The sequence below is a fragment of the Equus asinus genome, chromosome 7 (assembly GCF_041296235.1).
Source record: "Equus asinus isolate D_3611 breed Donkey chromosome 7, EquAss-T2T_v2, whole genome shotgun sequence".
Taxonomy (NCBI): domain Eukaryota; kingdom Metazoa; phylum Chordata; class Mammalia; order Perissodactyla; family Equidae; genus Equus; species Equus asinus.
Genome location: NC_091796.1, coordinates 106,692,478 through 106,719,876, shown reverse-complemented (window position 1 = coordinate 106,719,876; position 27,399 = coordinate 106,692,478). Strand labels below are relative to the sequence as shown.

General features: G+C 43.9%; 1 protein-coding gene across 1 annotated transcript in view; it reads right to left on the bottom strand.

Moving 5' to 3' along the window:
- WDR20 (WD repeat domain 20) overlaps positions 1 to 27,399 on the bottom strand; it is a 57,867-nt gene that overhangs the window by 4,438 nt on the left and 26,030 nt on the right. Inside the window, 4 exon segments of the mRNA XM_044774350.2 lie at positions 665 to 1,924; positions 11,520 to 11,566; positions 11,569 to 11,608; positions 14,275 to 14,457. Of these exon segments, the coding sequence (XP_044630285.1) occupies positions 665 to 1,924; positions 11,520 to 11,566; positions 11,569 to 11,608; positions 14,275 to 14,457 (1,530 nt within the window).

Sequence of the window (27,399 nt, the reverse complement as noted above, 5' to 3'; positions counted from 1 at the left end):
TGCTTCTTTGAAAAAAGATGTTTATTAAACAATTTTAATTGTCATAAAATGACTAAAATGGGTTTTAAAAATTAAGGCTCTTCTCTTTCTGTGGATTGCCAGAACAATGTAAAAATAATATCAATCAACCCTGCTGAATGCTTTGTTCCTAAAGTTAAATTTCATAGATTCCTAAACATTTTATGATTAAGATAAAAAATTGGACTATAAATGACAATTAATGGCTGTCCATACTGAACACACACTCAGATCAGGTGTACAATATTCTAATTGAGTAGTTAAGCAAAAATATTCCAGTTAAAGCAGAAATTTTAATTTTAGCATTTTAAAGTCATTGTTTCCCCACTGTCATGATTTTCCTAAAATCGAAATAGTCTAATACAGGAACACTAACCTTGGGACTCTATATACTCCCAGGAGGGTGACTGACTTGGCTGGCAATTAGTTTGATTATATTTTTTTAAACGTTCTAAGGTGAATTATCAAATGATTCAGAATTACATGGCATGCAGTATCCAAAATTATGGCTCTGATGCATTTCAATTTACATTAAGAATAAGAAGTGTCATTCACATTCATTGTACACCCCACCCCTCCCGCAAGAAAAAAAATCTCTACCTATTCAAGTTCTAGATCTGGTGCAGCATTAAGGGTTAAAACTTACCACTTTACCAGGCCTTCCCCATGTGCAAATAAATCCCTCCTGACAAGCAGTGACTATACAGTCTTCAAGAAAAATTAACACAGTCAGCCGTTCATGTGCTATCTTTTTACAGATGAGCGGTTCTAACAAGGGGACGTCTTCCATTCGAGGACACAGGGGTGTCCCCAAAGTTTTAGCTGGGTCCGTTTTGGTTTTAGTAACTAGGTTCAGTTTGTCGCTGCTCTTGCTAGAAATGTGTCCCATGCTATGGTTTCGCTTGTGGTCTTTCTCATGGTGCCTGTCCTTCCGGTCATGTAGTGAGAGTGTTGCGAATTTGCTGACCCCAGAAGCAATGGCCCCATCCGCGACGCTGCTTTTGCTGCCGGCATTTGAGACGGCGGAATGTGGGAGGCTGTTGGACCGTGGCAGAGGAGGGGGCGCAGAGTTGCCGGGCGTTGTGACACTGTTCCCAGTGCTTCCGGCCGGAGGACTCGTGGCGTTCATGACATTTGTGTGTGTCCTTGCTCTCGAGAGGGGTTGGTGAGGGAAGAGGATGTCTTCTGTAAGGTCCCATAAGCAGAGCTGCGTGTCCTGACCCACCGAGCCAAACCGATATGTAACACTGACAGGGCGGCTCTCTGTAGAGTTCCGTTTGGACAGCCTGGACTGTGTACTGTTCGCTCGATCTCTGCCAAAGTGAAGAAGGTCTTGGAAGTCCTCGTCACTGCCGCTAAACTCCATAGGGTCGCTTTCTTCTACACTAGTGGTATAGGGATCAAACGCCACAACACTGACCCAGGATTTGTGCCCATGGCCTCTAGCTATCACTCGGCAGTCTACAAAGGACCAGACTGTTACCAGGTCGTCCTCTCCACCTGTCACAATGTACTTGCCGTCCGGGCTCCAGCACACACACAGCAAGCCTCCAAAGTAGCTTTTCATCGTGCCATGCAGCTCCACCGAGTCAAAGTTGAACACCCGCAGAAACCCGTCCTGGCTCACGCACGCCAAGAACTTGCCATCTGGGGAGAAAGCAAACTCGTTGAGGGCCCCCTCGCCCACCGTCCACTTAAGGAGAGGGTTCCTCGTGGATTTGCTCTTGCAAGTGTGCACGGCAAAGCTCTCTCCCTGCTTCAGAAGCTGGTAGTGGGGGGCTGTGGTGCCACAAGTGTGCTCCACATTATACAAGTACATGTTCCCACTTGAATGGGCTACTAGAAAAAGGCTTTCCGAACCGGGGACCCATTTGACACAGGTTACTCGTGACTTGTCTATTAGTCTCTGTGAAGACAAAGGAGAACAAGTTATCACAATGGAGAAGTTTTAGAGGTCTACGTTTCCAGTAAGAAAACTTGTCTGCTTCTCGGTGAGAAGGGAAGAGTCCATCCAGGCACTCCACGTCCTAGCCCGTGGTCAGACAAGCCAGCGAAGAGCATTCTGGCCCCTTGTAGAATTACTTTCTAGAATGGCATCTGGGTGTCAGGCCACTGGCTTTCACTGAGGGAGTCAGTCATTCAACAGACACTGCTGAGAGCTCACTGTGTGCCTGACACTGTGCCAGGTACTGGGACACAGCGGTGAGAGCGGCAGCCCTTGGGCACCTTCATTTCTCACGCTAGGAGTGTCTGAATCTGTGATTCACTGCCCTCCCCACAGAACCCTCTCTGTGAGCACCCCAGGAAAATCTCGCAGTCCTCACAGCCAGGAGCACTGCGCCTCCCAGATTATCTGCATTTCATCGTCACCGTAAGTCACGTGCCAACTACACCTGCCCCTCTGCTTTGGCTGCTCCATGGTCAGGACTCAACGTGCAGCCACTGGCCGCAGCACACAGGACGTCACCGCGTACTTCCCCGGCTCTACCTCAGCCCTGGATTCACTGAAACTTCCTCACTCACATTCGCTGTCCTGTGTGTATCTTTAGAAGCAATTCTTCCAAATCTTCTTTGGAACAATGTGGTGTTTAAAGAAATAAACAGGTGATTAACTTGGGAGCATGTGCCTAATCACCATCACTCTACTCCATGCTAATTTTTGCTTCACTGACCAACTGTTTCTTTAACAGGCACAGATTAGGAGTCTTGCCGTTAAAATGAAAAGAACCAAAGGCCACCCAAAAGCACAACAAGCACGCTTCCCTGCTTGCAGACTTCGCCGCGGGCTCACTGGCGCAGTGGCTTCCACAAGGGTGCCCCTCTCCCAGCTGCCTGCTCCTAAAATCACATCACCAGAAACCATCCAGAAGTTCCCAAGACTCCCAAGTTCTTCTTAGAAACTTCTACTGCCCAACAGCCCCCGCTAGCATCCCCTGAGTAAGCGGGTGCCTCAGGAGCCCGGCAGACTAACACCTCACTTAACTGGCTGGGACTCCCTGACGAGAGCCTCAGAGGAGCACGGGGCACACTGATGAGGACCTCGCCGAGAACCAGGCTGCCTTCTGCCTAGTCAGCTTTGCGCTGCTGAGTCTCCGCTGTGCACAGTGTGTCTTCACAGAAAATCACAGAAAATGAGAAAACTTGGTTTTTCAAAGAAGAGATTAATGAACCATGCAAGCTGTTGCAGAAAATTAAGACCCCAGAAGGCAGGTGGCTAAGAAATGACTTCAATTGGGGAGGAGAGAGGAAGCCTGATCCTGCACAGCATGCAGGGCCCAGGGCTCCAGACGGTGGGCTGGGCAAAGGTTACTCAGCAGCAGGTGTCACTGCTCATTGCTCCACAATTTCACAGCCACAGGATGGCATAGCTAGCCCTCTTAAATTAACAGAGATGCGGCAAGCTGGCCTTGGGGACACAGCCAATGGTTTCTTTCCCTGACTCTTTCTCTTCCTGGCTGGTGACCTACCTTTGAAAGGGACCTGATCTATGCCAACGCCAACAACCTAAGAGCCCAGTGCTACTCAGGCAGGGTTTCCATCAGACCTTCAACCATTTCTTCTGCAAGAGGTTACACAGATAACTTGCAAGGCCAGATCAGGACTTCTGTTTTTGGGGGCCCACCCCCAACCATCAGACCTTGCTGCACCCACTGGGCCCAGGCTGTTCCCGCATTCCCGATCCCACCTACGTGACTGGCCTGCTGGCCCAGTGTCTAGGAGTCACCCTGGCTCACCCACCATTGGTGGCCTTGTCAGGCGGCTGCAAAAGCTAACTGAGGCCAGCAGCCAGGGTCTGCACTTCTCCTGGCACTGGACTCTCCACTCCTGCACCTCACACCTCACCACAACCAAACCAAGCTCAGTTCCTCCAAGGTCACTCCACTGTTATTCTATCACACGTGGAAAACTTTAAGGACAGACATAAAAACTTCCAGCACTACTGTTAGGAGAAATTTTATTTTTGGCTTAAAAAGATACAACAAAAATAATTCCATTAGGACTCAAAATTTTAATACTGTCAAATAAAAATAGTATTGCTCTGCAACTGTAAGGTATGAAGACAAATAATTATAGCACCATTATTAAAATAAATGTTACTGGGATGACAAAACACACTTAAAGACCATTCCTAAAAAGGTGCACTGAGACTACTGTAGGTAGACACGTGGATGTAACTTACGGACAAAAACCCGAACCCATCCTCTGTGCCCCTTCCAGGCACCTAAGCAGACACCACAGTCACACTCCAGCACCTGTGAATTGGGCACACCAGTTTAAGTAACTGCAAACTGAAAGAATAAAAGGACCAGGGATCCAACTCGAATGTGGAAAGGCTCTCTCACTTGTTCTGCACCATCAGTTTCCCCACCAGGTCCCGTGCTCACGTGCAAGGAAAATATACGCTGCACCTGGGGGCACCTGGGCCTCAGCTGGGTCTGGGGTGTGTGGCAGGCACATGATGACAGCAGTACTAACTTCCAGTCTGAGGATCTCCTCTGTGTGCCAGACACTGGGCAAGATGGTCTGCACACACACTCTAATCCTCAAAATAACCCTGCAAGGTAAGCCTTTACTTCTTTGAATAGGTAATACATTCGTATCTCATATAAAAGTCGAGAGGCCCACTCATAGCCCTTTCCTCCATCCCAGATCCCTTGAGATCCGCAGAGCCCTATTATTAGCCTCCCGTTTATCTCCCCAGGGTGTCTTCGTGCATGGACAAGGCAAATACGGATACAAATCGATCCACCCTCCTGTCTTCATACCAAAGAGCACACCAGGCACTGTTTGCACCTCTGCTCTCTCATTTGGTAACACATCTTGTACATCTGTCTGTACTGGTACAAAGACAAATTCCTCACTCTGTTCAAAAGCTGCAGAGTATTTAATTATATGGATATACTGTAGTTTATTTTAAAAGTGCCCCAGAGATGGACATTTCTATAGCTATGAATAACCCTGCAGCACATGTAGCAGTTTTCACATGTCTGAATACACTCGCAGGATGGGTTCCCAGTGGAATAGCTGGGTCAGAAGTATACACATTTATAATCTTGATAGATATTGCCATGTTACCTCTCATGAAGGAGACAGCACTTTATATTCCCATCAGCAACCTAAGAGTGCCCAAGTCCCCATAGGAAGGGAAGTATTATTGCCACATTACGCACTAGGAAACAGAGGCTCAGAGAGGTCAAGAAACTTGCCTGAACTCCCATTCACTCACTCACTCTCCACTCATTCTTTATTGAATGCACACCACATGCTAGGCACTGACATAGATAGCACTGATTAAAACAGACAGACATCCCTTCTTGTAGGGAATTTACATTCAAGCAGGATGAGAAGATAGTGAAATTTAGGAGATCTGATGGTAATGAATCCTCTGGAGAAAAACAAACCAGGGAGAGAAGACCAAGTGCTGCAAGGGAGGGCAACATGGCCATTTCAATCTCAAACAGGAGGGCCTGGAAAGGCCTCCTTCTCAGGCAGCGAGAGCTAGCTGAGCAAAGACTGAAAGGGCAGCAGACAGCAGGCCAAGAGGATGTGGGGAGAGCGTCCTTGCAGAGGGAACAAGCAAGGACACTGAGGCAGGAGCAAAGCAAGCCTTAGACAACCCAGAGAAACATCAGGGGGCTAGCGCTCATGGAACAGATGGGGCAAGATGAAATGCCCACGGAGGCCCATGGGACCCCAAAGCCAGCCTGCCGTCTTCTGGGCCACCGACAAATGACGTCAATGAGGCCCAGGGCCACTCACACAGGCTCCCAGGAATGGCATCAGCCAACCTCAGACCTCAAGGCCAGGGTGGGAGGCACACTCGAGGCGTAGTAAGGAGAGTATCATTGAATTTAAATTTCTCTAGGTTATTAGCTGGTTCGGGTCTACCAATAAGGAAGAGGACAGAAAGCATTTTACTCCTGTCTTTCAAATTAAATCAAATACCTGCAACATTGTAGTCAATAAAAACAAAGAATGCAGCCTAGATTACGTACTATAAGGGCACATTTTTGTTCCAGAAAATGTCTAGTAAAAACAGTACACAGTCTTACTCAGTGCTCAATGTTAAGTAATGGGATTTCCCTGTTGGGCTCAACTCTAATATCAAATGGGGCCTTGATCTGGCTGAGTATGTTGAAAAAACCCCCGTGGTAAAACCCTCGTTGCTGTGAGGAGCTCCTGGGCAGAGCTGGGGCAAGGAAGTTGAGAGAGAGGCAGGGGCATAAAGGGACCTATGCTGGGGGCGGGGAGGCAGCCAAACCAGGGCTCAGGACAGAAGAGTCAGGGCAGATCTGAGGACGTGCGCAGCACCTGAGTAGCGGCAGGGAATTAGGTCTGGAATCGTGAGCTGGGACTCAGAGCCCTGAAGTCTCAGGTTAAGAGCCCTGAAGTCCCAGGTTAATGGGACTGGGACCCTGAAGCCGGGCACTGCCCAATCCCATATAGCCCCCTTGAACTGTGACTGGTCTGAAGTGAGATGTGCTCTGGGCGTAAAATACACACTGGATTTTTTTTTCCTTAAAGACTGGCACCTGACCTAACATCTGTTGCCAATCATCTTTTTTTTTTTCTTCTTCTCCCCAAAGCCCCCCAGTACATAGTTGTATATTCCAGTTGTAGGTCCTTTTGGCTCTGCTATGTGGGACACTGCTTCAGTGTGGCTTGATGAGCGGTGCCATGTCCACGCCCAGGATCTGAACTGGCAAAAGCCCGGGCCACTGAAGCGAAGTGTGTGAACTTAACCACTTGGCCATGGGGCTGGCCCCCACACTGGATTCCGAAGACTTGAAAAATCATGGAAACTATCTCATTCATAATTTTTATACTGATTATATGTTGAAACAATATTTTGGATATATTACATAAAATATCTTAATTTCACCTATTTTTTGCTTATTTAATGTGGCTATTGCTATAGAAAATTTAAAATTGCCTATGTAGCTCACACTATATTTCTACTGGCAGTGCTGCTGCAGACAGCGGGGGCACCGAAGGTTTCTGAAAAGGGAAGTGACAGAATACTGTGAAATCCCCCGGCAGTAGGTACAGAATAGAAGATGGGGTTGAGGTGGGGAGGAAGCAGTTAGGAGGCTATGGCAGTTGTCTGTGGACAAAAATGTCTTAATTTTGACCAGCGGCACATGGCAGGATGGACTGCTTAACAACGGATTGGGCTGGGTGGAGTAGGAGGGGTGCTGAAGGGGGTGTGTGAAGACTCTTAGGTTTTGAGCCTGAGTGATGGGGAAAGCGGTGATAGAAAAGAGTAGGGGGTGACTGTGCTGGGGAGAAATCCAAGCATCCTCATCTAGCAGGTGGCTAACGGAAATGACCAGAGAAGATAAGGAAGTCAGCTGTGAACAGTGAGAGGCAGATCTGTGACATCCTAAGACCTCCAAGGACAAAGGTACAGCAAGGAAGAGGAGGAGAGTGTGAAACTCTGGAAAAAGCCTACTTATTAGGGAGCAAGACAAAAATCAGGAAAGCAGAAGGAAAAGCAGAGAGAAGGATCAAGAAATCCCATGAGGAAAGGGAGGAACTGATGCTGAGTGAGTGATCACAACAGGCCAGGAGCTCTGCTCTTGGCCTCATAATTTCCCTCCATCATGCGACTGGGTCTTTGAGGTCAGCAACGTCCTACAGACCAGGAAATGCGGCTTGGAAGGAGTGTGGCTTCCAGCAGGGCGCAGGGCAGGTGGAGCGGGCGCAGGTGGGCTTCCTTGGGAAGACACAGGGAAGCAAGTTTGGGGGATCAGGGAGAGGCATGCAGAGGGACCAAGGAGAAGAAAGCCCCTGCTCCAGGGCTGGAGAGGAGAAGCTGAGGGGAAACACCACTAGGCAGAGGTGAGGACGCTCTGGTGGGCAGGAGTTGAACAGAGTGTGAATCCCACTACCAGCAAACCTGCAGAGCGAGGAGAGCAGGACAGGTGCTCAGGGAGGGAGGGGGAGAGAGGGCAGCGAAGCCGTGGGTGAGATTCAGCAGCTAAGACAGACCCTATCAGGTCAGCTGGCACAGCCACTGAGCTTTTCCCTAAAGAGAGTCAAAACGCTCCAAGCCCTATTTTTATCACTTTCGTAAAAACCAAAAACAACATCTGGATTTCGATATATCACTTCTGTATGTCAAGACACCCACCCTACAAGTGGGATCCCACACCCATGCCTCTCCGCAGTATTCAACTGTGGCCTCCCACATTCCCCATTCCGAATGCCCAAGAAACTGTCCCATTTGAGATACTAATTCAGGGAAAATCAAACACACACCAAAACTACCATCATTAATGACATTAACAGACAAGGTTTTCTAACTATACTAAACCAGTTAAAAGGAAGCAAGAATAAAATAAATCCGTAACCACATTAAAGCGTCATTGCTAAAATGAAGCTTTCGAAAGCACTTAGTTTTTTTAATTTTCTTTTTTTCACTGCTATCAACATGACAAGCAGGAAAAAATTATTTTGGGGGGAGTGGATATGCATTTAACAATACAGATATTAATTTATAACAAAAATGCTAAACCAAACAATTCAAAAACCACAGCAGCTGCTGGAAAAACCATAATGTAGCCACAGGCAAAAACGGCAACTAAGGGCTTTGATTATATAAACGCATTAAAGAGAGCTGCTTCCTTCAGGAGGTATTAGGAAAGGGTATTTCAAAGCCACGTAAAAGAGGATCAGATGTCATTTTTATCAATGTTAAAACTTTAAGGAGTAGATTATGTGCTCATTTCCTTCCTTTGATTAAAAAAAGCAACAATGAAAAAACAAAACTAACAAAATGCACAGAACCACTCTTTTGTTAAAGAACTAGACAGAACATTGCGAAGTTGGACCTCACTCTCAGTCCCCACTCCTGGGGGCAGTGGGCACAGGAGGAGCCTGCAGCTGGTGGGATGAAAGAGAAGACAAAGCCTTGGGCTAGCAACAGGGTCCAAGAGCCAGGCCCATTCCTCTGATGTGACCTGCAGTCAGACTTGATCTAAAGACCAAAAGGAGACTAGACCTACCCAGCGTGCTAGCCCTGGCCTCCAACTCTGTGAGAGAGGAGAAAGTCAAGAACATGTCAATGAGAGAAGCCAAGATGACAAGTTCTTTTTAGATTTTACATCTTACCCAATAATCAAAACATACTTGAAAACCCTGTTCTGTGGATACAACCCACAGTTGTAAATAAACCTAAATTTTTACAAAGACATGAACAAGGCTGAGTTCATCATCATATAGATATATAGATCCCTTTGCAGTTCCTCCTCCCCAGTACGTCATAACCACTAGTAATAAGAATGGAACTCCGCATCCCTTCAGGGTGCTTCCCACAGGCTGACTGCTGACAGGGGCGACTCCCCTTTCCAAGTAGCTCTTATTATGGAAGTAGGTTCCATGGTCCACAGATTACTGGATGTGCCAAAATACTCTCAACAGAGGCCTGTTAGACACTTTCAACGGCATAATATATACAGGATGCCACAAACAGAAAGTTAAAATCTATTCTACAAGACTAGAGAAAGCAGAGACGTGGGGGAATCTGACGATATCACTCCCAAGGGGGGCTAGAAAGGACGAGGTATTTTCCTTCCTCCTGGGCTGGCACAGGTACAGCAGCCAGGGTCTCCGACTGGGATGGCCCGGGGAGCAGGGCTCGCCTCTGCTAAGTGAACTCAACAGATTAGGGCCAAACTGGGAGGTGAAGGTTGCCGGCATCTCTAATGGAAGGTGTGAATCTGATAACCTTGCCTCATTTAAAAATTAAAAATTACAAGTAAAGTTAACAGTGAGCACTGGGATTTATGGGTGATATTTTGCCACCTTCTTTGTACTTCTCTATGTCCCAATTTTCCTACAAACAAGCATTTTAAACTTTTTTCTTTTTAATTAATAGGAAAAAATCACCTTTTAAGATATACTCGATTCCTAGATAGCAATTTTCCTCTATCTTTAAATCTCAGGTGGATTTCTGGAATTCATAATTCCATTCTATCTGTATACCCATCCATCCAAACATTTTACTCTATTTTCACGTACCAGGCATCTCTAGAAAGGAGGCAAAGGTCACAGAAATAGATAGTGGGGCTGGGGTGTGTGCACATACGACGGCATGGAACGGTGGCAGGTGAGCATCACAGGGGGGCAGGTGAGCATCACAGCTATGATAAGCAGCCATACCCTCGGCCTCACACAGGTTGATCCCCTGCCTGAGTTGGCCTGCTCTCACTCTCTTGTCCTGGACAAATATTGCTGTTTTTCCTTCAAAACTGCTAGGATCTCACCTCCCAATGAACCCTTTCCTTCCAATCCCCAGTGAAGAACCCTCTGGGTTTCCCCGCTCCCTGCAACTTGACTGAGCATTCACCAGGGCTCACTCTCCAGGCCTTTGCTAAACATCTCATCCTCAGAAGACTTTCAGGTGGGTCTTGTTCTCACCCATTTCCCAGCTGACGAGGAGGGAAGTCACAGACCCACATCCCATAAGTGGCAGAGCTGTGTCTGAACGCTCGGTGTTTGGGCTCAGGGGTCGGCTCTCCGCCATTGGGCTGTGAGTCTACAAACTCCACAGCAATAAACTGACTACTGTAAGGGCTCCTTTGGAGGCAATGTGACAAGACGGCCAGAATCTCGGAGTACAATCAGGGCTTAGTCCTAGGCACTCTTCTTCGCTCTTAAACTTTCTCCACAGACCTATCATGTAATCTCAGGGATGTGATTACTATTTATATGCAGACAACTCCCAAATTTTTACCTCTAGTTTTGAGCTCCAGATCCTGTATCCAACCACATACCTGGCCCCTCAAGCTTAACAAGTACAGAATAGAACTCTGATCTTTCCCTCCATTTCCCAACACCTGCTCCTTACCAGGCTTAGTATAGTAAATGACAGCCAGAAACCCAAGATTTATTCATACTTCTTTGCAATTCAGTCTCCAAGAAGCAGTCAGGTAATTTTCAAAAACACCAATCTGACCACCCCACGCTCTTGCTCCCTTCTATGGGATCCCACATCTCAGGCAAAGAAGCAAACCATGGCTAGACCCTGAGTGGCACGGCCCTCCAACTGCATGCCCTCACTTCACACCACCCTCCCCAGGTACACCGTCCTCTCTCAGCTCTCTTGGTCCCAAGTTTTTTCCTACCCTGGGGCCTTCACCCACTCTCCCTTCTGCAGGAACGCTCTGTCTCCAGTTCCTTCCCTGGTCAGCCTCCTTCTCATGCAAGGCTCAGCTTAAAGCACACCACTTCCTCTGAGAGACATTCTCCACCTCCTCCTTTAACCTCTGTGTTTCTCTCTCTCTCTCTCTCTGAGGCCTGCTGTCTCCTCTTACACCATAAGTGTGTGTGGGGGGTGCTACTGTTTACACCTCTCTCCCCTTTGAATGAGAGGAGTAACAGCAGGGCAAGTGCTATCTGCCACCGCAGACCCAGTGCCAGGCACGTGGTAGGTAATCAACGTCTGTCAAATGAATGGAAAAATGGCCACAACTCTAGTTTAAGCCCTCAGCTCTCACCTGGACAGTTACCAGAGCCTTCTCACTGGTCTTGCTACCTTCATTCTCTCTTCATTCCAATCCACCTTCCACAAGTGCTGACAAGAGGTCTAGAAAAACACATTTGATCCTGTCACTCCCTTGATTAAAAGCCCAAAGGTTCCTCCACAGCCTCCAACGTCAGATCTAAATTTCTTTGCACGTCACGAAAGGGCTTTTATATCTGGTTCCGATTTATCTGTCTGCTTTTACTCCTGCCCCGAGGCCCACACGCTATAATTTGGCCTCACTTGCTTACTTGATGTTCCTCCAAATGCCAAGTTGTTTTCTCTAGCTTTGAAGGCCTTTCTCACCCTCCTCCAACTCCTATGCATCTTTCAAGACCCAGATCAAATGTTACTTTTTGGAAGCCTTCTCCAACTCACCCCCACTGAACTGAACTTCTGTTTTTATTTATTTTATGACATTTGATACACACTGAAGAATACAGTTAACACAGTTAACACACATCCCTTGGTACTTTATTCAAAACACTGTGATAACACATGCCCCAGTACCCTCTCTGCCCATCTTCCTAAACGATGAGCTCCTGGGAAGACAAGGGCCCACCCATCCGGCAACCACACATGGTGGGGCTTACAGTCTATGATCAATAAGAGCTTGTAGAATTAATTTCTAGCTTCAACTCTATTATCAATTTGCTGCCTAATCTGGACAATTCACTTACCTTCTCTGTTTCCTCATCTGTAAAATGGGACAGCTGCTTACTGTCCCATGCAGAGGAAATATATAAAACATCTTGAAACCTCTAAATCTCACATCAAAGCAGAGCATGGCATGACTACTGTTTCAACCACCATTCCTGGCGCTCGCTGAGAAACAAACTTCTAACGAGCCTTGCTCTTAGACATCCTGACCAAACTCTGATGAAAATGCCATCCATACAGCCAAAGAATTTCCTTACTGTGAAGGGCAATCAATTTCAGCCACAAGCTAGAAATGCCAAGTTGGCATTAAACCATACACAGTCCTAGCGTTCTGAACAGCCATTTTTCAAATAGAACGTAAAAAGAGTCTAAGATAACTCATGCTTAAATCATGAAGAGTGAGGAGTTGCTTTCTAGCCTGTAATTCCTACTTATCCAGAGTAAGGGATAGGTCTGGCTGATGTATCCGAGGTGCTCTCAGGGTCCTGACACTCTAGGGACCTGTGGTCTCTGACTCCCGCCCTCCCGCAGTGACCACACACAAAGCCTTCTTGTTCTCTAAGTGGCATTCTGTGCCAGCCTCAGCCAGAGCAGCTTCCCCATCTTGTTTACCAACACATGATTCCAATCCCTTCCCCCTCAAAGACATGCCCCCTACCTACACACAAACAAAACCCAACAATGACTCCAAATTCACAATTTCTATTAACAGGGCAGAGAGGCTGGTTTTGTGCCCCCACATTCCCTCACAAAAAAAGAAATCATACAGCTACTTAGAAATCACTTCCTCAGATGACAGTAATAAAACATCTAGGTAAACAGCATAATTTTCTGCTTAAGTTTTTTTAAACAGAAAATGGGATTAAATACTTTTCCTCTACAGTTTGTCAATCCAAAGGACAAACTGTTGTTTTTTATTTTCTAGTCAACACAGATGAAACTAGAAGAGCAGATGACATGGTCCAAAAGATTTCACCAAATCCACTGGCAAAATCAAACAAGAGCACCGTGCGTGGGTACTGGATATGCATGGACAGCATATACCATAACAACTGCAATCAGAATTTTAACTGCAATTCGTCAAGTTGAATATTGTTCTCCAAATAAAACTATTTCTTAAAAACCAGAATCTAATGCACTTCTGTTCAAAGTTAATGATGTTGAAACCACGCAACAATGCAAAACCACTTGTCCTTCCTGAGAGGGATCCCACGTGACCAGACCCTTGGCACATCAGGGTTGAGGGCACAAGTAGAGACTGGAACCCAGGGCTTCTAACTCAGCAAGCCTACCTCATCTCTTCCACTTGCTGGAAAGTCATACTGAAACAGAGGAGGGAGAGTATCAGACACGTAATGGCAATACTTGGGGCTGAAAAGCCATTCCGAATAGCTTTAACAAATACAATCTATTTGGCAACTTCTATCTGCCACGTTTAACAGTTCTGACACATTCCTAAACAGATAGCTCAGATATCTCAGACTCCTTCCAGAATGAAACTGAAGATACTAGAAAACCCCAGTACATACTACAATATTGGCAAAAGCCATGTCATGTGATCCAATTTTAAGTGCCAGGATTTCTAACTATGTCAAAGGTGATTTTACAGCAAATATTTTCAAGTGCAAGAGAACAAACGCCTGTCAAATAGATACATATAAGCTTTAATTACAATTTAAGCAGCCTAAGGAAATATTATCAAGTTCTTTGATTTACATGACATTTTCTGGTGATGTGAACAAAGTCTGTAATTCTATATTTTCTTATTTAAATTATAAATAACAAGTTAGAGTCTTGTCCCTATTTCCATTATAAAAAACTTTTCAAGTACCTGCTATAGACACCTGAGCATGATCCATAAAAAATGCACAAAACAGTTACCCCAAGGAAGAACAGGTAAAAGTCAACAAGTTAATTCACCACATTTAAATTTGGGTATTACTAGGTAGAACAGCTGAGAGAATGAAAAATGGGCTTAGTTCGAAGTGTAAACTGAGGCCCGCTACCCTTAGTAAGAACGTATAAATTCTTAAAGGGATTCTTAACAGCTAAGACAGGGTGCTACTTACTTCCTCATTAAATAGTTTGCTAGTTTCTTTTTTGATTGGGTCTATAAGCTGGACTTGGCCTGCGGAAAAGCCCACTAGGAGAGAGACACTTTCTGCTGTGGCTGTTAGGTGGTTGAAGTCATGACAAGTAGGCTGTGTTCCTTTGTATATCCTTTTATCTATTGGTTTACTCAAGTCAGCAGCCTGGAGGAGAAAGAGAAAAATACATACGGTAAACAGCATATTGAGATGAGAAATCTAAGTTAGACTATTTTATACTCCATTATGATGTTCAATCTTAAAAACAAAGGTATTTAAAATATTTTTTTCAATTTATCAGCATTTTTATAAAAGCACTTTCACATATCTTAGCCAATTTTATATTGTTAGACTATCCATAAAATGTTTATAACTGTTACTTTCACAAATTATTCTTCTTCAATTATATTTACCAAAGACTCCTGGACTTTAGGAGGAAAAACTCTTGAGACACTAAATTCAGTATTTGCAAAATGCATTCCAAGCATTTTCAAACAGAGTAACTAACTACGTAAAAGCTCAGCTTTCAAACATATCTACAGCACCTAAATGCTCATTGGTGAGTTACCTGAAGCCCAGTGGTTCTCAAAATGTGGTCCCCAGACCAGCAGTGGCAGCAGCAGCATCACCTGGAAACTCAGAAATGCAAATTCTCAAGCCTCACCTCAGACCAAAAACAGGAAACTCCAGGGGTAGGCCCAGCAAGCTGTAGTTTACAAAGTCTTCCAGGCGATCCTGACGCCCACTCAGGTTTGAGAAGCACTGTGAGAGCCAATCATAAGCAGGCAATCCCTTACTGGGTCAGTCCCTCTTCTGCATTAGCTTTCAGGTAACTTTCACTTATCGAGCCCAGACTCAAAGTGTGGTACACACATCATCTTTAATCCTTATAACGATCCTTCAAAGTAGCTAATACTTCTTTCATTTTACAGATGAGAAAACAAGTTTAGGGAAGTTAAATAACTCAGCCAAGGTCATCATACCTACCTACTAAGTGGCAGGGCTAGATTTGGAACCCAAGTCTATTTGATCACAAATGGGACAGGGAGAAAACACACACCCACACACCTCAAAGTCAAAAAGCAAATGACTTCTGACTCGGGCTAAAAGTGATTCTTCAATGTACCTCCCCCTTCTCCCTTTTAAGGCAGGATTCTTTTCTTCATGAGAAATGTTCTGTGCAATCCAATACGCTAGGCTGTTACTGCTGAAATAAAGGAAACCCACCCACTCCCACAAGTATTTGAAAATCACAGTAGAGACCACTACTCTTGTTGAGCATGTCCCTTAAACATCCACTTCAGCCCTACGCGCCATCCTGGGGCCCACAGCTCTAGTTCTACTGACCACCCCTTGCACTAGGTTCTGAAGACTTCTTTCTTCCAAAGAGGCCTGTGACACTATAGCACATATTCTAATGTTTGATTTTTTTAATAACAAATATAAAAACTGAGTAGAAAAGAGAACCTCAAAATTACAGGCATCTTTGAGCAAACTCAAAATCTCAGTATTGGAAGTCTGGATCTGAGTGGTACAAATAATTCTGGGAGCCCCAGGACAAAGGAATGAAGGTGTCTGCCATGCAGACACACTCTCCCAGCCTCACCTCAGTTAAAACAGAGATGAGAATCTCCATTCTATCAACCTCATGGGATTGTCTGGAGGATGAAATAAGAGAATATATATATATGAAAGAGTCTTGAAAAATGTAATATAAAGTATGATACACAACAAAAGCAAGTCCTGACTTCAGAGCAGGGAGAAAAGCGGCCAGCAGGGAGAGGAGTAAGCGCTGTGCAATGAGGCAGGCTAAAGGCGAGCTCAGCAGAGGTTGGAGAGAGCTGTGGAAGGCAGAGAAAGGAGCAGGAAGCACCGATGGGACCCCAGGCCACCTGAGAGAAGCAGCTCCTGGGTTGGGCCCTAAAGGCAGGGAAAGAGAATTCTAGGCTAAGGGAACAACGTAGTAAATCAGGGCAAGTAAGATATCAGCAAAGTAAAAAATAGCTCAAAATACAAAATACACTGGTAGCTAGAGAAAAAAATCAAATTTGAAATCTAAACAAAGTATTATATGACCTCTCTATCAGCATATATAACTCCTGAGACTTAAAAAAAGTTTGCTTAGGGAATGTCCCCCTAAAAGAGTGTACTTAGGGCCAGCCCAGTGGCACAGCAGTTAAGTGCGCACATTCTGCTTCAGCAGCCTGGGGTTGTCGGATCCCGGGTGCGGATCTGGCACCACTCAGCAAGCCATGCTGTGGTAGGCGTCCCAAACATAAAGTAGAGGAAGATGGGCATGGAGGTTAGCTCAGGGCCAGTCTTCCTCAGCAAAAAGAGGAGGATTGGCCGCAGATGTTAGCTCAGAGCCAATCTTCTTCCAAAAAAAAAAAAAAGAGTATACTTAAAATTATGCACCGAAATATAAAAATTAATTCAAATGCGATATAAATCAAACGAGCAAAAGAATATACAATGGTTCTCAGAAACAACAGAGGAAGTAAAAGCGCCTATTTTTCCAAGTATTGCTACTAGTTTAAACTTACAGTTCCCTTACAATAATTTCATTAGCCTTGGTTCTTGGTATATTTATTTTACATCCCTACCCCCCAATATGGAACTTTACTGAGAAGATGTCATCTGTAATCAGATCATACATGAACAAACATCTAAAGTATTTTAAATGCTAACTGAAAGACTTTTTTTACTCAATCATGTAAATATTGCAAAAACATCCTGTTTACTAATTTGCTTAATAAACTCTCTTCCTAGATCACTGCTCTCAAACTGTACCAGTCCATGAATAGTTTTCTAGTCCGCAGTCAAAATTAAGTACAGAAATTGAGAATAAGCATTTAGAAATTTTCATGGCAAGTTTACAAAGTACTTTTAGATCTGTCAAATCTAATGATAAAAAATGAGTTTGCATTCTGTATGACTTTTTCAGTTTCTTTTTCTAGTAATTCTTTTTTTATTTTACAAAATTATCAGTCCAGATAAACTGGAAATTTAAAAAATAAGTCCTTTAGCACTGGTGGTAGAGGCACTGTCCTTGAGGGCACAAAAGTAGACCTAAGCCAAGGAACACTGGATTCTCTCTTACCTAAGGTTGTCCATCGTCATCCCCCCGCCCCGCCTTCAACAGCACTGATCCGACTAGAACAGCAGAAGTTCACCCAGGCAGCATGACCTACACTAGTCAAGAATTACTATGAAGCCCGTAGTGACCACTAGGTGTGTGTCCATAAGAAATTATACTTCTGAGAAACCCATGGACTCTAGCTTGGTGCCAGAACTTTTTGGAGACCACCCCTCGATGGAGGAGTCAGGCCTACCAGTGCCTGCCTTCATTTCAAACAGCATTCTCATCTCGTCCTCTTTCCTCCTCAGCCAATCACCAAGTTTTCTCTTTCCAATGATACGTTGCTATCCTATTTCCTCCTCCTCCTCTTTTTTTGGGGGGTAGGGGGGTGGGGAGCAACATGTACTCTGAACTCACGTACCTTTTTAGTAGCAGTAATAACTACCAGAGCCAGCTACTCATCTTTTCCATGGGGTCATCAGCCCCTGACAGATGGCTTCCCAGGTAGAGGCAGTCTGGTAGAAGGAGAAAGAGCCCAGACAGTGGAGCCAGGCAGGCCTAGGTTCAAACCTAGCCTTCCCTCTTGATAGCTAGATGGCCTCGGGCAAGGTGCTTGTCTTCTCTCTCTCAGCCTCAGAGAACAAAGCCCCCCTAGGTCCCCCACAGAGGGGTGATGAGGCCCACAGATAACGGATATAAAACATAGAGCACACAGAGCACTCAAATGATATCTACCATTATTAATTAATTCCCGTCACATCCTACCCATGGTCAAAAGCGTCAGTGGCTTCCTAATTTCCATCACATCAGAGCAGGACACGTACCCAGCAGTCCTGCCCTCTGTGGTTTGGCCTCATCCATTCTCCCTAATAGCAACATCAACTTGCATCTATTGAACACTTTCTACGCACCAGGAACTTTACATCATCTCATTTAATTTCACAGTCACCCCTGAAAGTCGGCACTAATACTATTCACATTTTATAGCCCAGGAGCCTGGGAAGGAAATGAGGAGTCAAGGGCCTGTGCTCAATCACTCTACACTGTCTTGCTGCTCCACCCTTCACTTGCCCTCTACACCAGATGTCCTCAGTTTGGTGCAAGCAGACAGCCCCTCTTTCCCGGCTTCACTAGGTCACCCTCTTGGTTGGGATAGTCTCCTTTGCCCCTGTTCCCAGGAATTTTATCCATCAGGTCAAGTCCCATCAACTCCAGTAAGCAGTTCCCCAACCAGGTGTCTTTGGGCCGGATCCTTTATCTCAATTCTCAAGTACTTATTAATTCATTCCACAAAATTTAGTATTTAATCACTTATATTATTACAGTATTGCTTTAGGTCTGTTATCAATTACAATAAAAACTCCTTTAGGGAGCAGAACTTCTTTATTAAACAGTTACCATTGCATTGTTCCACAAAACTAGCTTTTGTTTTTCAGCTTTCTGGTGGCCTCTGCATAGATGGCTTACAGACACTTTGGGATTTTTTAATGCTTCTGCATCCTAATTATTGCCAATTACCTGAATTCTTAAACATGAATTTATAGCAGAACCAATTTATTTAAAAGTCTTACCAGTTTTAAGAATTAGATCATATTTGGTTATTCAGCCCCAGTAGAGTATCCAGTACATTACAAATGCTCAATATCTGCTGAATGAATGTAAATGCAATTGTTCCAAATTTTTCCAATGGTAAGATTACGTTTCACCATTATGCTCACTGGTTTCTGCATAAGGAATTACTGGTTACAAATAATTTGTCAGGGTCTCATTCTCAACAGAAAAATTTTAAACGATGGTTTAAATATTCCTACTACAGAAACAGAGCTGGTTACCAAAATCCTTGATCAGTATGCACAAACTTGAAAATATCATGTTTCACTTTCCATCATCACAAAAGAAAAGAAATTCTCCTGTTCCAGCTCACAAACTCATCCCAGGTCCCCACCTGGCCTCCAGGAAGGTGGAGGAGGGGCCTCAACCTGGCAGGGTCTAGCCCACCATAGGGAAAGGACTCCTGGGCTCAGTGGGCCTGCTCACACTCTAGGGCCCTGGTGCCCTGTTACAGCCATTACAGGAGCTTAGAGAAGGCCTGTGCTGAGCCCCCTTCATGGGAGCTTGCTACCTGATACTCCTGAGTGCCTAGAAGTATTTGACATGATATGGAAAATATCTCAGAAAGACCTTTTGAAAAATGCATGTCAGATTATGATATATGGAGGGCACGATGGGTAATAATAGTGGGCTTTATTTTCCCTAAATTTCACATTTTTCCTCCTCATCTGAGAATCACCTCAGAGAGAAACACTCCCACAAAACTTGCCAGAAAAAGAGTCCTTTTTCAGGCATAACTAACAGCTGCCAAACACCCAACACAGACCAGAAGCTCACCCCATCTACACTAGAAATCACTCTCTTTCCTTCTAAGGCCACTCCTCCCATACTTAAGCCCTTTCCCAAGCTTTAAGCCTGCTGCCTCAGTGAGGTCACCTGCACGGCACCCCCTACCCAATGACAACTTCAGAGCCTTCATCTGGCCTGTCCTTCCCCAGCCCCCCACCCACCCTAGGTCAGCCTCCTTGGCTTGGCACCAGGCTCCTTCTACCCATTTCCACCCACATCCAATTCATCACACACACTTTGCTAGAATAATCTTCACGAAGCCTTAGGTCACTCTCCCACTCAACTCTCCTCGGCTCTGCGCCCAGGATAACGACAACCCCTTAGCTTCGCATTCCTAACACGGGCCTTGTCACCCCGTTCCCCTTCACACACATTACCCCAAAGGCACTTGTTCACACGCTGCCTGTGCTCTTTACACCTTCTTGCCTTTCCTCACATTCATTCTTTCACTTAAAATACGTTCCCTAACCCCAATATACATACAAATTCTGCTCACCGGCAGCACAAATATCTTTCTCCTGACCTCACTCCTGGGAGGCATTCTTTCGCCTGACCTTCACGAAGTACCTAGCACTATGTGCCACATTTATTAGCTGTAATATATTAACTGTATTCCATACTTTGTGAAAGGCCAGCTCCTTTTAAAAACACCAAAAAAGTCACGAGGCTGCTGAGTCACTGATAGCCTGAATGGATTAATTAAAAATAGCTGGAGCAGACCCAGTGGCATCAAAAGTCTCCATTATGCCATTTGAAAATCAGAAGAGAATTAAGGTAGTGCTTTCTATTATCAGTCCTTTTGACCACATCTCAGACAACCAAAATAGGAGCCAAAAACGAACAGGGCTTACTTCTCAGGGCCACAAAGGATCATCTACTTGGAAATAAGAGGAACAACTGGAGTCCTATCTTAAGACTTGGGATCCAAAATAAACCACATTACAAAGACTCTTCCACAGTTTTTCTTGGGGGAGACTTTTAACCTAGTGAGGCTTGGGGTTTCCAGCGCCTGCGAGGGATTACACAGTCTGGGGCTGGACCACACCTAGCTGGTCATCCTGGCTGAAACCTGGGGAAACGCTGAAGCCTTCCAAGTACAGGCATGAATGAAATGAGACTGACCACTGAGAGCTGAGATATATTCACTTTGTAACAAAGTTCAATGTACTAGTTAACCAAAATTTCCTTCAACATAGTGGAAAATAACCTGGCTCTAAAGACAAAAATACCAAACAGTAATTTGCAAACATCTGCACTGCCCACACTTCAGTGCAGGTAACAATCAGCTGTGAGGCACTGTACAGATGCCAATTCTACAGTCCAACTCACCTGCCCCTGAAGCAGAAACAAAAACAGGCTACTCTTGTGAAACGAGCACACAGGCCATCTTTCTCAGTTTCTTCAGTTCAATAGCTACATCCAAAATATCTGCACAATTGGCATCAATGGTATTTAGAGTCTAACACTTATTTTAAAAAAGGTATCAGGGGTATTAAAAAGTCAGGTTTGGGATCACTTATCCTAGTAGAAAAGAATGTCAATCAATTGTTCAGTTTCAGTGGTTCAAAAACAACAGACTTATCTGTCTTACTCTCCAACACCTAATAGAGGGCCTGGCATATAGAAGGGATCATTAAATTTCTATTGTAGAAATGAAACAATCCTGAAAATGGAGGGGAAGGAAAGTAGAGCGATGGGAACCCAGAAAAGACCCACAGCCAGACAAATATAAAAGCAAATACATAATCCTTTTGCTTACCAAAATCCTAATTAATAACTAATGCCTTCTGCCCACCTATGAAAGAAAACAACCTCCATAGCAAATATTTGTAAGTGACTTTACCATTGACTAAACACCTTGGTGCATCAGTTCTTTTAACCCTCGACAGAAATCTGTGCCGTAAGTACTACTGCCACTCCTATCTTATAAACACAGAAACAGAATCAGCTGTCAAAAGGAAGCAAGTGGTGGAGTCCAGGCTGTCTATATTCCAGCCCCTATGCTCCTTCTACAGCACCATGTTGCTACGATGGTAGCTGACAAGATAACATCTGAGGTAGCACCTAGTTCTAAAATTCTATCACTGTGTGATTCCAGGTTCCTTTGCTTGCTGAAGTGGGAATCAAATATTCCAGTTTTGCTCAGTTTGGCCCAGATTCCGTAGATCTACCTTCTCAATGCATTTATCTCTCAGGGCTGTTTTATTAAATGGAGTAATATACTAAAGTCCCAAGCATAATGCCTGGCACTTAAAAGGTATTTAAAAAATGTTAGCACCCCTCTCTTAAACTCATATTTCTCCTTCTGAACACATAAGGACCTGTTGCTTGTCATACAGGCTCATCATTCATTTATACCTTCAAAGAAATACAAATAAGGAAAAAGAGGGTTATTTCTTTCCACCCTAAATCTCCTGGGGAAAGACAAAAGCAGAAGCCAAGTTTAGGGCGTGCTTTTCCTTCCAATATAATTTTCCAAAACAAGACAGCACCTTCCCTTTCTTAGTTTCCATTCCTCCTTCATTCTCAGACATACTAGCACAGACCCACACTTGCACTGGCACACTAGACCCATTCCCTTTACTAAAACCAAACCGTTGGCGTGTCGCCTGCTCACATGCTTCTAATGGGCTCTGACCCTGAAAGGAGCACCCACCACTCACATTCCAGAGCTCCTCTCATGTGCAAGGCAGGAGCAAGGCCTTAAGAAGCAAGGCAGGGAACTCATGGACAGAGAGAGAATGGAAGGACAATGAGCCAGACACCCTCAGGATACAGGCAAATAATGAGATGTAAAATGCAAAGTGCAACACCTTTATGTCACTCCAAAATGGGAAGAGATGCATGGTCACAAAATGCGTAAAATGTGTTCAGTGAAATTTTCACAGCAGCAATCTGTGGAATTGCTTGTTGTTCACCAAAGAAAGACTTCTCACAGGAGTCAGGGAAGGCTCTGCCTTTGGAGATCTGCTTTGGACAGGGTGGGGGTGGCCGCCCAGAGGAAGCAGGGCTGAGATTATGTGAAGCATCTTCTCCCCTAGCCCAGCACCGTCAGTCAAGTATCTGCTGAAATAAAAGCTTCTGCTGTTATCACGTGTCCTTTTTTCCCAAGGCAGCCTGTCACTCAAAAACTGTTAGCTATGTAAAATCTACTTCTCTTCCTTCAGAGAAGTTTTTTAAAAATGAACTTAATAAGCTGCCAAATTGCAACATCTTCACCATCTCTTCATTCTCTTTTGTTGCACTCCATGTTTAGGTTAAGTCTCATCACAATTCGAAATGCTACAAATGGCTGTCACGGTGCTTCGCTTAAGCTAATGAAATACTGATTTCTTCATTAAAGAAAACCTATGAATAAACATTAGATAAATTCAATTTGCACACATTCTAACACCAGATCTCATCACATTAAAATGCTGACATATTCAAACCATTTTTGTTAAATATGCACAGAAATATGTGTTCCTATTCCTAAGGGAATACTAGTATCTCAAATGGAAGAAAAGGAAACATGCTTTCATTCTCCAAAGATACTCATTCAAATTCCTAGAAAATAATTTTTTTTAAAGTTCCCCCTGAAAGGGGTGGGGGAGTGAATTCTACAACCTTCTAAAAGTGTTGCGACAACATAGGTAAATTAAAGACCATTTCAAGGCAGTGAGGAGTTCCTAGATGCTGTTTCAACACTATACTATTGTTTACCTGACACTTAGACGATCCCTGAGCTTATTATGTTTGGCACAGCACACAGATGATTTTTAAACTTTCCGATTCAAGTTGCTGAGTAACATAAGCAGTGTTCTGCAGAGGAGTTCCCGTTCTAAGAGAGAAATGCCCTAAATCCCATTGTGGAGAGGCATGCCAATTTTCCAGCCTTCATTTCCTCATCCTACAGAGAAACTGAGGCCCAGGGAGGGGTAGCAATCTGCCCAAGCTTTCATAGAGCTTAGAACTGTGCTTTTAACCACATCAAGCTATGATTATCTTTCTAGTCACCCAACTTTGGGCGGAACAATGATCTACTGAATCTGTCAAATACAAAATTTAAAAACATGTCACTGATGTGTACCAGTAATTTTACATCAAATTACAGCATTTCCGAGCCAGTATATTGCTATGTTTTCAAACGGGAAGCAAGAGAGCTAGAGAGAACATTAAACATGTCTTACACAATGAAGGAAGATCAACCACTACAACCGGTGGCCAGAACAGGCTTGGCCTCTGTGATTCAAACAGTCTCTGACCAGCCAAGCCTAAGCTGAAGAAGGAGGCGCAAATCAATGAGAGAAACAGAGAGGTGACCCTCTGAATACCACCACGAGCAAAGGCTTTTCTCTCTCCTTCATCTAAAGTTTTACAGCATCACTGGAACTACTCACTCGGCACTCGTGCTGTTAGTCATCTGCCACATATATCTCACCTCCCCAAGTAATCCAAAACTTTTTAGGGCATAATTGTCTTATAGGCCACCTCAGTAACAGCCACTCAAACATTTCTCATGTTTTTTTCCCTACCAGGTTAAAAAAGTGTTTTTAGGTACCTGAAACATACCAGGCACTGGTATAGCTCTCATAACGCAATAGGGACCAGTTTCAAAATGTGGACCATAAGATTGGCACCTAGAGGAACGCAGAGGTAGGTCTCACCTAACTACCACAGGAGTATAAACAGGAGTATAATACGGAGTATAAACTGGCACAGCCCTTATGCAGGGCAATTTGGCAACACGTAGCAAAAGCCTCCTTTTCTTTAAAAACAAATTCAACTCCTAGCAATTTATCTTTAGAAAATATTTTTCAAGTGTGTAAACTATTTATAATAGCCAAAAACTGGCCCAACACAAAAGTCCACCTACAGCAGGCTAGATAAATAACGGGCTGTACACGGGTACTACTCATGGAACACATGCATGGAGAATAAACACGGATGAATTTCAAAAAATAATCTTGAGTAAAAGACGCCAGGTATAAAAGAAGCATATATTAAATAATTCTATTTATATAAAGTTTAAAAATAAGCAAAACTAGGGGCTGGCCCCGTGGCCGAGTGGTTAAGTCTGTGCGCTCTGCTGCAGGCGGCCCAGTGTTTCGTTGGTTCGAATCCTGGGCACCGACATGGCACTGCTCATCAAACCACGCTGAGGCAGCGTCCCACATGCTACAACTAGAAGGACCCACAACGAAGAATATACAACTATGTACTGGGGGGCTTTGGGGAGAAAAAGGAAAAAATAAAATCTTTAAAAAAAAAAAAAAAATAAGCAAAACTAATCTGTGATGTTGGTCATGAAGACAGTGATTACCTGTGAGGAGTGTGGGGAAGGGGCAGCAAGGAGAGGTTCTCGGTGGCCAGGAATGCTGTTTCTTAATCTGGGGTTGATTCTATTTCGTAAAAAACTACTAATAGAGTTTTACACTTATATACATTCCTTTTTGTATACTATCCTTAAATTTCAAAAATTTTTAATAAGCAGGGGCTGGTCCAGTGGTGCAGTGGTTAAGTTCTCGCACTCCACTTCAGGGGCCCGGGGTTCACCGGTTCAGATCCCGGCTGTGGACCTACGCACCACTTGTCAGGCCATGCTGTGAAAGGCGTCCCACATATAAAATGCAGGAAGATGGGCATGGATGTTAGCTCAGAGCCAGTCTTCCTCAACAAAAAGAGGAGGATTGGTGGTGGACGTTAGCTCAGAGCTAATTTTCTTCAAAAGAAAAAAGAAAAAAATTTTTAACAAGCAAGCACACGTACAAAGACAGTCAACTCAGCTTTGTTTATAACAAAACATTAACTTCCTACGTGTTCCAAAAAGGAAATGGGGAACTATATCATGTAGCCATTTAAAATGAGGCTATTTACTTAGTAGCAAAGAAGGATGTTATATGCTATATCATTAGGTGAGAAATGCAACAATTAAAAAAACAGGATTCTAAAGACAAAAACAACTACAAAGAAATTTTAAAACTGTATTCATAATGTAATCAGATTGTTAGTAATAACAGTATATTGTTATTTTGAATGTCTTACAGAATAAAGCAAGAAAGTTAATAAAAAGGTCCTTATATGGGGCCAGCTCTGTAGTGTAATGGTTAAGTTTGGCATGCTCCACTCCAGAGCCCCGAGTTTGCAGGTTCAAATCCCAGACCCAGACCTACATCACTCATCAGCCATGCTGTGGCAGCAACTCACACACAAAAATAGAGGAAGAATGGCACAGATGTTAGCTCAGGGCTAATCTTCCTCAGCAAAAAAAGAAGAAGATCCTTATAAATCTGTCAAAGAACAGACAGTGTTCAAATGTAAATTTTTTATGTGTGAAAATGTGGTTTTATTTCCCCAAACAGTTCATGTATCACAGAAAAAATACAGAAGAAAAGATATAATGTTTGGGATTTGCTTTAAAATAATGCAGGAAGGGTGAAATAATAGGTGAAATGAAACTAGCCATATGTTGACAACTGATGAAGCTGGGGGACAGGTATCTGGAAGTTCACTATACCATTCTCTCTACTTTTGTGTAAGTTTGAAATTTTCCATAACTAAAAAAAAGTATAGGGGCCAGCCCCGTGGCCAAGTGGTTAAGTTCGCGTGCTCTGCTTCAGTGGCCCGGGATTTTGCTGGTTCGGATCCTGGGCATGGACATGGCACTGCTCATCTGGCCACACTGAGGCGGCATCCCGCATGCCACAGTTAGAAGGACCCACAACTAAAATATACAACTATGTACTGGGGAGATTTGGGGAGAAAAAGCAGGAAAAAAAAAGTATGATTCTGTTTGGGCCATATATTTATTTTTATGTATATATTTGCAAAGAAAACAATTTGAAAAGACATTCACCAAAATATTAAAAGTGGTTATTAAAGGGGGGGTGGTAGTATTTAGGTGACAATTTTTTGCCTATCTTAATTTATAACTTTTTGTGAATAATTATATATATTACTTGTGTAATTTTTTAAATAGGAAAAGAAAAAAAAATAGGGCAAAAAAACTACTGAATCTGTTTCAAAATTATTCTTGTCATCTAAAAGCGTGCCACAGCCTAGCACAGGGTCATGGAAAAATATGTCCCGTGTGAACAGTAAAATTTACCATAAAAGGAAGCTTACTGTTATATCAAGTGAATGCATGAGCAGAATGATATATCACCAACAGGTGATACTATATTTTTAACTGGCCAAATTATAAGTTTCACACCAATTAGGACTGCTGGAGTCTGTTATTAATGTTTCTGTGGCACCAGTGATGTCACTCAATGAGATGAGAAAGGCCAAGAAAATTCTTTAAAGAAGCCAACCATTCAGGGGACAGATAAGGAGGCCATGGCCGATTCTACTGCGTCACTCTTCAAATAGTTCTACAGTGTTAGAAGGGTTCACTGTGTGCTCCTAATTTGCTACAGTGGCAAACAGAGATAACTCCCCCCCGCCCCCAGTCCTCTTTGGGAAATCCAATCTGTTCCAAGTTTACCTCCCAATTTTCCTCTAATGTAGATCTAAAATTGAATCTCCATCTTTCTCACAAGAACTGAACTGAGAATTTATCACCAATCACATGCTTTTCTAGAAATTCTAGGAAAACTCAATCCTAAATTATCCTCAATACAGAAGAAATAGCTAAAAGGGTTACACAA